This window comes from Rhinoderma darwinii, chromosome 7, assembly GCF_050947455.1.
Source record: "Rhinoderma darwinii isolate aRhiDar2 chromosome 7, aRhiDar2.hap1, whole genome shotgun sequence".
Lineage (NCBI taxonomy): Eukaryota > Metazoa > Chordata > Amphibia > Anura > Rhinodermatidae > Rhinoderma > Rhinoderma darwinii.
The window spans coordinates 37,239,874-37,252,574 of record NC_134693.1 but is presented as its reverse complement, the minus strand read 5'-3'; the positions used below and the strand labels follow the sequence as shown (position 1 = coordinate 37,252,574).

The 12,701-nt window shown below is 40.7% G+C and overlaps 1 protein-coding gene across 3 annotated transcripts in view; it reads right to left on the bottom strand.

The window, feature by feature from the left end:
* The window catches only part of SNX7 (sorting nexin 7), a 69,714-nt gene that overhangs the window by 6,580 nt on the left and 50,433 nt on the right, over nucleotides 1-12,701 (bottom strand). For 2 of the 3 annotated variants that reach the window (XM_075833176.1, XM_075833177.1), the window contains exons 7-8: nucleotides 10,861-10,947; nucleotides 4,117-4,269 (exon numbers count right to left, since the gene is read on the bottom strand). In XM_075833176.1, the coding sequence (XP_075689291.1) occupies nucleotides 4,117-4,269; nucleotides 10,861-10,947 (240 nt within the window). The remainder of the gene's footprint in view (nucleotides 1-4,116; nucleotides 4,270-10,860; nucleotides 10,948-12,701) is intronic. The other variant, XM_075833178.1, reaches the window with a different exon arrangement.

Sequence of the window (12,701 nt, the reverse complement as noted above, 5' to 3'; positions counted from 1 at the left end):
TTTACCTTGAGGAATAGCTGTAGGTGAAAGAAAAAAGTAGGATGGAAAGACTGCACGTATACCTAAGAGATCCCAGACAAATATTTAATATCATGCTAAAACATATTAAAGGCTATGTAGACCTTTCGATAGCGATTTTTAAAAAAAATTAAAATGTCTATCAGTATTTCAGTGTGTTTTGTGAGACTTTCGAATTACAATTTTATTAAAAATTTTAACTTTTTGAGATACAGCTGCTTTGTATTCTGTAAACAGAGTATCTGTATCTAGCGCTGAAACGTGTGACAAGTCCGTGGGACTGACGGGTTCAGTGACAGCGGGTCCTGCTTCCGACACGCAGGATCGAGCGGTAACAGATTACATCCAAATTCATGACTTAGATGTGATCGATTACATGTGGCTCCTGCGATTGGAACGCAGGACCCGCTGACACTAAACCAGTCAGTCCCTCGGACCTGACAGATACAGGATTCAGCACTAGATACAGCTGCTCTGTATACAGTATACAAAGTAGCTATATCTCAAAAAGTAAAAATAATTTTTAACAAAGTATTTTGAAAGTTGCACCAATCACATTGATTGAAATAATTTGTTTTTTAAACAAAAATGTCTAAGGTGTACATCGCCTAGAAAATGGTTCTCCAATTTCTTTAAAATAAATTTGATATAACCCAGCATGAAAACTGCTACATTATTTTTTTATACACTTGCATTAAAAGTTAAACCTGAATTATTAAAAGGGGCTACCCTGAATCATAAATGATCACCAAATCCACATCATAGGTGATCATTTTCTGATCGCTGGGTGCCCCACCGATCGTGAGAACAGGGGGGCACCGTTGGTCGCGAACCGCCGTTCCTCCTCAACCGAAGTAAAGGAGGACATTGAATGGAGTGGCTGTTGAGCATGCACGCTGCCGCTCCAACAGCCGGTTAATTTATTATTCTGGGAAAACCCCTTCAAGCTGAGATTTGTGCATCCTTGGCTGTTGTTCAACGAACTTAGTATTGGGTATATGTGTAGGTACAGAACCCAAGATCTCCACAAGATTTTTAATACACAAATATTATGAAATGAAAGTAGTGGGTTATAATACAGTATCAGCTTTTCTACAGCACCATCTATCTTCTAGACTCGCCCAAGTATTAACCTGGCCTACGGATAATTAACTACACTATGTATTGGCATGTATGATAAATTACCTGACAGCTTCTATAAAATATATCATGAATTATCTCTGTCTTGCTGTATTTTAAAATAAAAAACCCACAATTAAAATGCTTGAGGTAATAATGTGAGGGAAGGCGGTTAACCTTGGGCTAAGTGTGCTCTTTCCAATACTGCCAATCATCAACCATGATTCCATTACTTAATCTATGACTGTATGTTATTCCTAATTAGGCTCCGACATTTCAATTTGGCATATAATGAACTCAGGTATAAAGTAAGTCAAAGACAGACGGACAGAACCTAGATAACAATGGGGATTTTAATTAAATATTCTGTGTGTAACATCCAAAAATCAGACTTTTACGTCTTAATTAGTATTTGGCCATCGGCTTTACCGGAAAAATTCCCGGTGGCTTTAGTCAGTTTCTTTGTTAGTTTTAGGATTTTCACTGTGTCCTCATTATTAGAGACAGGTGGATACATCTCAAGCTGTGAGTGAAGAAATAAAAAAATCAAGGCGCACATCTGTTTAGAGCTTTGTGATGCTTAAGATTTTATTAGTAGGGACACAATACGTCCGTGTGATAGTGTTTAAATGTTTCAAGGGATAATCCCACTGTTCTCCCAGCAGGCAGAGACGGCACTGGCTGTAGCTGCTCATGTGATGCTGTGCAGAGACATAATGGGATTGAACGCATAGCACAAAAAGAGTAAGTGGGATGAAATGTAAAATTCAAGATGGCGTCTGTTCAGAAGAAGATAGGAGGCCGGACTGCAGGAAAGTGAGTAAAACATACATAAAAAGAAGCTGAGAAAGACAATCACGTGGGAGGCAGTGATGGAAAGTCTTGTCCCTGCTGGAGGTGATCTCTAAAATACAAACAGAGAGTATTCACCAGTCCAAAGAAAAAAAAAATATAGATGAGTTAATGAAGGAGTTCTGGTTGAACCCCCTTACCTCCTTTACTTACCAGGGGTTCAGTGATGTGAACACCTCATGGGTTCTTCCTATTCATTTCCTCTAGAGTATGAATCATTAAACTCCCCTAATCGGTATAAAAACGGACGACGCTATTACAGGATGCAGCGTTTTGAAAATCTCGTAATAATGTGGATGGTTCATGACCCAACTCTGTGCAGAGGCAGAGGAACCCCTGAGGCCACTGAACCACATGACTATACATAAGAGATTAACCCTACAGCAAAGGATCTGTCAACTCTCCGTTTACCGTTCTTCTATTATTCTTTAAAGAATGTACAAATAAATTAAATTAGACGACTGGGCATTACCATTCCACTTGTCAATGGGGCATGATCTTGCACCGGACACGGACAGCACTGATTGGACAATGTCAGACTGTAGGGAGACCCACCAAATCGGTAACAACTAGCTGTCAATTTATTCATGAATATCTAGGAGGAACAACAGAGGAATGGCACAACACAGAGCTGCAAGAAAAGATGCTCCAGAATTGTTATGGGGAATACATGTATTTACTAAAACAAACATGTCAGGAGAGCTGACAGACCCTTTTTAGGGCACAATATCTTGCTCTTTATGGTCACTGAAAGTGGGCATCTAATAGGGACCAGTGAACTTTCATCAGTGCCGAGTCTGGTAGGTGGTGGGGTCTAGAAGTTGTTTGACAACTTACATTTAGCGCACCTTCTTGTGGCGATGCATAAGAGATTTCCCATTTACTAGAGGCCTATATAAAATATGTATACTATATAAGTACTAGATTTTTCAGCGAGGAGTGAGGTAATTTGTGGGATATACAACCTCATGGTATTAATCTTGAATAGTTTTCACTCAGCACTCCCTGTGCTGGGTTAGTAAAAACAATTTCCAAAGACGCGGCTAATTTCACACTAGATCAAAAAAATAAAAGAATTATATCTAAAAAAGGAGCAAAATAAATGCTGAAGATTCAGCAGTGAAAGGACTCTTCTGTGGATGGCCATCTTTTATTTAAAGAGGCTCTGTCACCAGATTTTGCAACCCCTATCTGCTATTGCAGCAGATCGGCGCTGCAATGTAGATTACAGTAACGTTTTTATTTTTAAAAAACGAGCATTTTTGGCCAAGTTATGACCATTTTCGTATTTATGCAAATGAGGCTTGCAAAAGTACAACTGGGCGTGTTGAAAAGTAAAAGTACAACTGGGCGTGTTGAAAAGTAAAAGTACAACTGGGCGTGTATTATGTGCGTACATCGGGGCGTGTTTACTACTTTTACTAGCTGGGCTTTCTGATGAGAAGTATCATCCACTTCTCTTCAGAACGCCCAGCTTCTGGCAGTGCAGCACTGTGACGTCACTCACAGGACCTGCATCGTGTCAGCACCAGAGGCTACAGTTGATTCTGCAGCAGCATCGGCATTTGCAGGTAAGTAGCTACATCGACTTACCTGCAAACGCCGATGCTGCTGCAGAATCAACTGAAGCCTCTGGTGCCGATGTGTCCTCGCTCGTCTGACACGATGCAGGACCTGTGAGTGACGACACAGCGTGATCTCTGGAGAACACGGCTGTGTCTGCACTGCCAGAAGCTGGGCGTTGTGAAGAGAAGTGGATGATACTTCTCATCAGAACGCCCAGCTAGTAAAAGTAGTAAACACGCCCCGATGTACGCACATAATACACGCCCAGTTGTACTTTTACTTTTCAACACGCCCAGTTGTACTTTTGCAAGCCTCATTTGCATAAATACGAAAATGGTCATAACTTGGCCAAAAATGCTCGTTTTTTAAAAATAAAAACGTTACTGTAATCTACATTGCAGCGCCTATCTGCTGCAATAGCAGATAGGGGTTGCAAAATCTGGTGACAGAGCCTCTTTAAGTAAAGAGCGCAAAAAACTAAAACAAAACCTATTCGAAAGACGGTTTATTAAACGTGGTGTATGTATTAAGCCTTCAATTAAAACACATGAGCTACATTACCTCTTCATAATGGTTGATCCTACGGTCTGCCATGTTTAAAAATGTCGCTTTTAAGTCAGTCCGCATGTTTTTTGTCCATCGATCCCAGTCCGCTTTCAAAGCATTATTGGCACACTCTACTTTATCTTCAAGTTTTTCAATCTCTCCTTTCAGCTGCAACAAGAGCACATACTTCTACAATACAGGTAACGTATAAAATAGCCAGAGCATCTACTGCAACTTCGGATCACAAGTAAATGAGAAAAATAAAATCAAAATCATTGGCGGTGACAAAAATAAATCTAAAAACTCTAAGGGCAAGTCCACACGTAGCGTGAATACTCCGGATTTTCCCCAACAGATTTTGTCGCAGAAAATCCGCAGCATAAGGCCCCATGAATACGACCGTATTTTTTATCCGTAATTACGGACCCATTCATATAAGCTACAGACTATTTTTACGGATGGGTGTCTGTTCCGTAGAAATGATCCGTAAGATATAGAACATGTCCTATTCTTGTCCGTAATTACGGCACGGACTCCCCATAGAAGTCTATGGGCGCTTCCGTAATTACAGACGGCTACGGATGTGCACCCGTAGCCGTCCATAATTACGGAAGAGTTGCTAGGCGACGCCAGGTTTTCAGATGTTGCACATCATTTGTGGCTTTCTTTTTGTATATACAGATGCATTACGAATACACTACGCACTGTATTTGCGGATAAGGTGCAGAGCAGTACGGATCTGTATTTACGGACAGTATTTACAGATGGATGAAAATACGGTCATGTGCATGGGGCTTAATAAAGTAGCAGCAAAGTGGATGATATCTGAACAAATCTCATCCAAACGCTGCATAAATGAGAAGCGGAAAAAGACTCTCAGAAATTGACCTGCAGTGCGGTTTTTTAATCCGCAGCATGTCAATTGTATTTGTGTAATCGCTGCTTTTTTGTTGCGGGTTTTCCCTATTAAATTCAATGGGAGGTAAAACCTGCAACAAATAGCAGATGTTGCGATTTTTGTGGCTTAAAAGCTGCGATTGTGCCGCAAATATCGCAACTCAGAAAATAAAAAAATCTTACACTTACCCAGAAATCTGTGCCTCTTTATCCGGGCCAGCCTCCTGGGATGACGTTTCATCCCATGTGACACCTGCATCCAATCATAGGCTGCAGCGGTCACATGGGATGAAACGTCATTCCAGAAGGCCGGGCTGCAGGACGGCAGAGGGGAGCGTTGCCATGACTACACAAGTATGAAACACTTTTTCTTTCGTGTACACAGCCCTGCTGCCCCTGCCCCCAGTGTACACAGCCATGCTGCCCCTGCCCCCAGTGTACACAGCCATGCTGCCCCTGCCCCCAGTGTACACAGTATAAGTTCAGAAGTGTCATCCTATTGAAAGGTCTTAGTGGCCAGTTCTTTTCGGACAATAGACTCTCTTTAAAGACATTTTTCCAAAATGTATGACATGTTGACTGGTGAAAACCTGGGATGAGGGCATTTAAAAAAAGTTGCAATACTTATATCTCATAGTTTAGTCCTGATTCTGAGTGCAGCTATTTCATATAATGTTAGTTTTTGTAACACACACTGAATGCAATGCTTTCTCCCCCCCAATGAAGACCATCTGCATCGGTTGTCTACAAATACACACGAGAAAAAAAATAATCTTTGAGCTACTGGACGTCCCCTGGGTGGAAACAGCCCGAAATGTACTCACAGATTGTGTTTTCCGAATAGCAGAGTAAAACTGGCACAGAATAAAACTGCACATTACGTTGGCATCTGCAATTGTTTAGTAATTGGACAGATTGAATGATCATATTTTCATATACAGCTTTATTTTAGACTTGCAGTCTCTGAAGGGATAGGGGTTTGCAAAGCGATAATTTCTAAACAAGGTTCCAGTTGCAAATATTAAACATGTACATCAGTAAACGTACAAATTGTGGCATTGATTTATGAATATTGGATGGGCTCTGTAGTGAAGTCTCTTATAAAAAAAAAAAAAAAAAAAAAATCATATCTAAAAAAATTCTATATACAGTAAAACTCCATTTATCCGGGATCACTGAGACCTGATAGATGCTGTTTAATCAGATATTTTATAATATTGGAGGTTTATAGAACGGCATATAAAATTCACTTGTAAAAAGATAGAGGACTTTCATGAAGGAAGGTCAAATTGAATGCGTAATCCTACAAATAATATGCTTGGTTAAAATATTTTGTATTGACACCCATTCAAAATGACACTCGTTTTTTTCTATGACGACATAAAGGTAAAGCGCATCCACCATACAATGTGTTCAGAGGCGGAGACACTTGTGCCGTTCACTGCTTCTCTGTCTAAACTTCAGCGGTGCGGAGGGATACCTGCTGGCAAAGGAGTGTCTCAATCTTTAGCTTGCCAGAGGAGGAGAGGGCCATTTTCAGCGTTCTCAGCTTAGTTAGGGGAGATGCTGAGCATGCACAATGACATTCTCCTTCTTTGACAAGCACTGAAGAGAATTTGACAGCCTGCTCGCCAGCAAGCACCCCTCCACACCCCTAAAGAGGAGACCCAGCACAGAGAAACCAGAGGAGCAGTGAAACGGTGCATGCGTGTCCACCTCTGAACACTTAGTGTTTTAGCACTACCCTCTATAGTGCATCCACCTGACTAAGTGGCGTTATAAGAAGTTTATAAATGTAATATCTTGCCACAGGAAAAAAAAAAATTAAATAGGTGTCGATACAAAACATGTTTAAAATTATATGTTCTCATAACATGTTTTTAATAGAATTTGCTAATTGATTCTCTCGGTTTAGTCTTTTGCTTGTTGAAATTGCACATTATATTCCATATATTCTGTGTTGGAAAGATGTGCCGGATTATCAGACATTGAATTGAAGCGATTTCACTGCACAATACACTAAATGGCCACTTTATTAGACACCCGCCATTTCACGATTGGAGCTTCCCTCTATGGAAATTAGACAGGTGACCCCGAAGTACAGCTTAAAATCAATGGAGCATGTTTTCTGTGGATCAATTTCAGCATGAATTCATATTACAATGGGAAAATCGAGCGATCTGAGACCTTGAAAAGGCATGGTCATCGGTGTTAGACTAGCCGGGGACAGTATTTAAAAAAAGTGCCAACTTTGTGAGGTTTTGCCTTGCAATTTTGTTGAGAGTATACCATGAATAGTGTGATTGTTGACGTCCACAGGATCCCCTTTCGATGGATGTTTTTTCTCAACTTGTCGACGAAAAGGGTCAGAGGACGACATCAAGAATCGTTTTTACGAACAGGCACAGTCATGCAAATTGCAGTCAAATTCAACACTGGTGCGCCAACAAACGTGCCTATAATAGTAGACAACCAGTTCGAGTGCCATTGCTGTCTAATGGAAACAGAAATTCACGACTTCTGTGGCACCATGCTGATAGGAGGGACATAATTTAGTGCAAGCAGAATGAATCGATGAACCCTTCCTGTGAGGTGTCAACAGTTTAGGATGGTGGAGGGGGGAGTAAAGGTGTGGGGAATGTTTTCTTGACATACCCTGGGTCCTCTAATATCTGTGGATTGTCGTTTGAACAGTAGGACTTACATAAGCAATGTTCATACCTTTGTCGCCGCTGTTTATCCCATGGCAGAAGGAGAGTGTAGTGGCAACTGCGAGAAGCTACCCTGTTCGCATGAGCCAATATTCCTGAAGACTATTTCAACACCTAATGAAATCTATGCTTCGACAAATTGCTGCGGTACTGAAGGCTAAACGCGTTTACTAGATGGGTGTCCCTAATAAACCACAGCAATTGGATGTCATGGGTCATGTGATATATTACACGGGACCGATGGAGACTGACTATGGGGACAGAAGAAGAATTTCAGCAAAAAGGATACTACAAAGAGTAATTTCCATTGAAAAGGAATCCGATAAGACTTAATACAGTTCCAATCCGGTCCCATTAATGCTGGATTACAGAAATGTTATGCACTCTCTCCGGTTAGTTAACCCCTTTCACAACAGCCATACGGCTTTATACGTTCCAACTGACGATACCCCATGCAGTTTTCACGTATATAAACGTTGGCAGCCTGGAACAGAGTTTAATGAGTGCAGTGCTGCACATTTATGTCTGCTTGGACTTTGAGACACCCAGAGTACACCCCCCAGTAGATAGCAGCACCTAAGCTCCCTCTAGGAGCGGAATCCCTCGTCAGAGTGCTCTGGCCTGGAATTTCGCTCCCGGAGAAAGCCCCTGACGCCTCTCCCCTCCGATGGATCGCACCATCTCCACTCCGGTGGATCACACCATCTCCCACTAGAGATAGCACCACCTAAGCTCCCTCTAGGGAGCAACACTCTGGCTGGGAACTCTGCTCCTAGAGGGAGCCCCTGACACCACTGTCCATATATGGACAGAGAAAAAAAAAATGTAAACCGTAAAACAAAACAAAAAACTTTTTACACTAAACCTTAAAATAAAAGGCTCAATTAATAAAATACACATATTTGGTATCATTGCGACTGTAATAACGTGCACAAATTTATAGTGTCATTTATGAGATGTACGCTGTAAAAAAAAAAAAAAGGAAAATAAAAACCGCTTTCTTTCACTTATTAATATTAACCCCATCATGTACTTTACACATTAACCCAATGCTGTCCATTATGACAGTGAGATACATGATGGGGTTAATGACTATTAAATGTGAGGCACATGGAGGTTCAAAATTCATCACACCACATGCCTCACATCAGAAAATGGAAGAACTTTTTTTTGTAATTATTAATCGGCAAAGTATTGTTTTGGTATTGAGAATCTACACGAAGTATCGGTATCGAAGTCCAAATTGTGGTATCATGACAACACTAGTCATGAAAGGGTTAAGATTTGTGTTACTTGTAAAGTCACGGTTGTATAGGATGATGGGAAAACACATACTTTACTAACAACTCACATCTTCTGAAATCTGATCAGTGATCTATGCAACTGCAAAAGCTCAAAAGACCATCTGCCGGTCAATTAGAAGAAATGGTCAGTAACAACCAATGACTAACACAAGGCTAATACATCTGGAAAGCAAGTACTCCAGTGACAGCAAATTAATAAGACAGCCACGGAAGATGTAACCGGAAAATAACGTGCACAGTAACAGACATAAATGAAAGACGGGTAGCGAGAGGGCAGCTGAAGACTTGGGAGTAAAGGATCAAAAAACATCAAATTGACTTTCTTCACAAAAACATCAAACAACCGATAGGCTGCTCTGCATGTCTTCAGAAAATAGTCCAAGCGAATTACAGTCAGGCCGCAGTTTATTGAACTTCCGCTCATGAATTTCTAATAAGAAAAGAAAATTCAAAAGACATTTTCCATTTGAAAGTACAGCCAGTGATGTCAGCATCCGACTTCCAACGTTAATAGAAACACGTCTAATCAGGACGTCCTCATTCTGTGATGTTCCCCGGATATGTGGTCTGTGACGGGGTTTTATAATGGGCTGACATTTTACAATTGCATGAGCTAGTTACTGTATTTGGAACAGGTTTCTTTCCTAATAACATTCATTCAGACTGTGATCACTAAAAGTGGTTTCCAGAGATAGAACAACTCCTACTGATCAGCAGAGTGAGGAGCGCGCATTTAAGGGGCTAGTTGCTTGCCGGTTTTAACCGGTTGCCTGTATCAAATTCTTCTTACCAATGAAAATCCCTGGGCCTGTCAATCTTCAAATTAGTTCACATTATCGTCAAGATGTCAATCATTCTGCTCTGTCATAAGAACAGAAAACTAAAATGACGAAGTCCCGGATTCATCGTACAACTATGGTTCCGTTGTTTTGAGAGGAAGAATATGTTGCGCTGTTCTTCCCATCAAAATACGACAAAACTGCTGAAGGAGGCTCTGAACTGAGCTTCTTAAGGTAGTGTGAACAATGCCTATAATCTCCAATACACACAGACCTGTGCCTGCAACATTAAGGACAATTACGGTTTCAAAGTCGACATTCTAATGCAGAAGCTGCAAGAATCATGGCAAAATCCTTAAACTCAAGCTTTGCAGTCTGACCAACACCACCTGTCTGAATACCAAGAATACATCAATTGCCATCTTTAGTCAGGGTACAAAATGTACTACCGCGTTCTTACAAATTATTACATTACATATGAAATACTGGCTCCAGTTTCCACCGATTCGCGAACGGCCTATAAAAATTGAGGCACTTTGCTTTACCGGTTTTATACAGATTTTGAGTTGTCATGTTTTCTACATTCATATGCATAGCTGCTTTTATAATCTCCTTGTTGAGCTCATGTCACACAATTGACCAAACAGCTTGGCAATACCGGTAACAGTCCCACAATGCACCTCTCCATTATAAAATAAATCCAGCAGAATTTTAGCTTTATACATGACCATAGAAGACAACCTCAAATAGTGAAAAACATGATAAAGTAAAGGAAAAGTATTTACAAAATTGACTTATTATTTTAAGTATATTTTACTGGGGAATTATGTAAACTATTTCAACGTGCAGTGGAAATCTTTAACGGCTATGAAATAAAACATGATTGGTCAATATGGGCAACAAGGTCCCTTTCTCTCCAAGACAGCTTTGATGCATGGGGCCCTTAGCGTATTGTGAGCGTCTCTTGCCACAGGCAGCACGTTGTGCATGTGCGGACTATAGGAATAGAAGTTCATCAATCAAACTGAACAGCACTGGATGTTGCCAGACAAAAATGCTTTTACTTACAATGTCTTTGTCAGCTTTTCTGCTCACCAGGGCATCCACTTTGGTATCAAGTTCTGTCTGGATTAGATCTCTCCTCCTCAGCACTCCCTAAGACAAAATAGAGCTAAACTTAATACATTAACGTACTGCAAATCAATCTGTAATTATATGGTTTTTTTTTGGGCTGTAACAACTAAGTTTAATATTTTTGGTGCCGACTGACATATCGGACATCTAAAAAGTGAATTTTTTTGTCTACCACATCGCTACATATATGGCTAGCATAAAATGACATATGCAATGCTCGAATGTTCTAACAATCTGTGGTAAAGAGGTGATCAACAAATATATTTGACAAAATATGGTTAATGAGAGAGAAAAAAGCATGGTACAAAGGTGTCCTATTTAGACAAATGTGTGTAGACTGCAAGTGAATGGAGCGCATACAAGATGCTAATTCTAGAGATCCTGCCAGCTCTGACATGTAGGTTTTCGTAATTATTTGTATTCCGTATATTTATGTCTGTTGCTTGTATAGCACCTACATATTCCACAGAGCTGTACAAAAATTGTCCTCATTCACGGTCCCCAGTGGGGCTGACAATCTAAATTTTTTATCTGTATGTTTTTGGAATATGGGAGAAAACCAGAGCACCCAGAGGGTACCCATGCAAACTTGGGAGAATATGAAAACTCCATGCAGATGTTGCCCTCTGTCGGACTCTAACCCAGGACCCCAGCACTGCAAGACAACAGTGCTGACCACTATAAAATAACAACTCTGGGGAATATTTTCTTAGAAATCTGTGTTGAGCCGTTTCTTTGTTATTCCTCCTGAAAATGTATGAATAGATTGACAACTGGATGCGATCATTCCACTTGTCAAAGGGGAGTGTCACTATATACTGAAACCGTCCAATCCGTGATGACAATGTTGCTCTGTGTAGGCCCAGCCTATTGGCACCCTATTACTAACACATTTGTGGTTAGTTTATCCTTTTAAAGGGGTTATCCAGAGAGACAAAACTGTTGCCCATTGTTTTTATAACCATTAGATAATTTAATGCATTTACTAATTCATCTGCTGTAGCCGAAGGTCTGGTTCCCCCAAATCAACTAGCGGTCATGTGAACCCGGAACCGTTGTAGCTTTTTTAAAAGCTGCGACATGTCATCAGCTTCACGTTACTGCCCGTGCCTCCCCTTCCAGTCTGTGTTGTAACTTCTCTCATCAAATGGGATAAAAGGGGCTGGTGCGTTGGCGTATCTTCAGTCCTGTGTTTGAATGGGGCTGGCGTGTTGGAGGGTCACAGGTAAAAAACGGTCTGGGTTATCGGTGCATTTTCAATCACGTGTGTGAAAGGGACTGGCTTATCCGCAGTGTAAAACTGACAGGCAATAATACACTGCAATACAGAAGTATTGCAGTGTATTATAAAAGCGATCGGATGATTGCATAGTGAAGTACACTAGTGGGACTAGTAAAAAAGTTTAATAAAGTTAAATAAATAAAAAAACAAAAAAAATTAAAAAATGAAAAACCCACTTTTTCCCCCTCATAAAATTCTTTATTATGAAAAAAAAAAAAGTAAAACCGTTACACATACTTGGTAACGCCGTGTCCGTAACAACCCCAACTACAAAGCTATTATGTTACTTAAGCCCCCTTGTGGGTAGCGCCACACAGCCCCCTTGTGGGTAGCGCCACACAGCGCCCTGTAAAGGGGCGGGGGGGGAAGAGGAGGACGCTGGGACACGTAGGCTTTCAACATGCGCTGCAAGAAAAAGTCCTGACTCTGAAGCAAAACAGCAGCACGGGCATCATATTTGGGCTTGGCAAGTCAGAATTCTGTTTTGATTTTT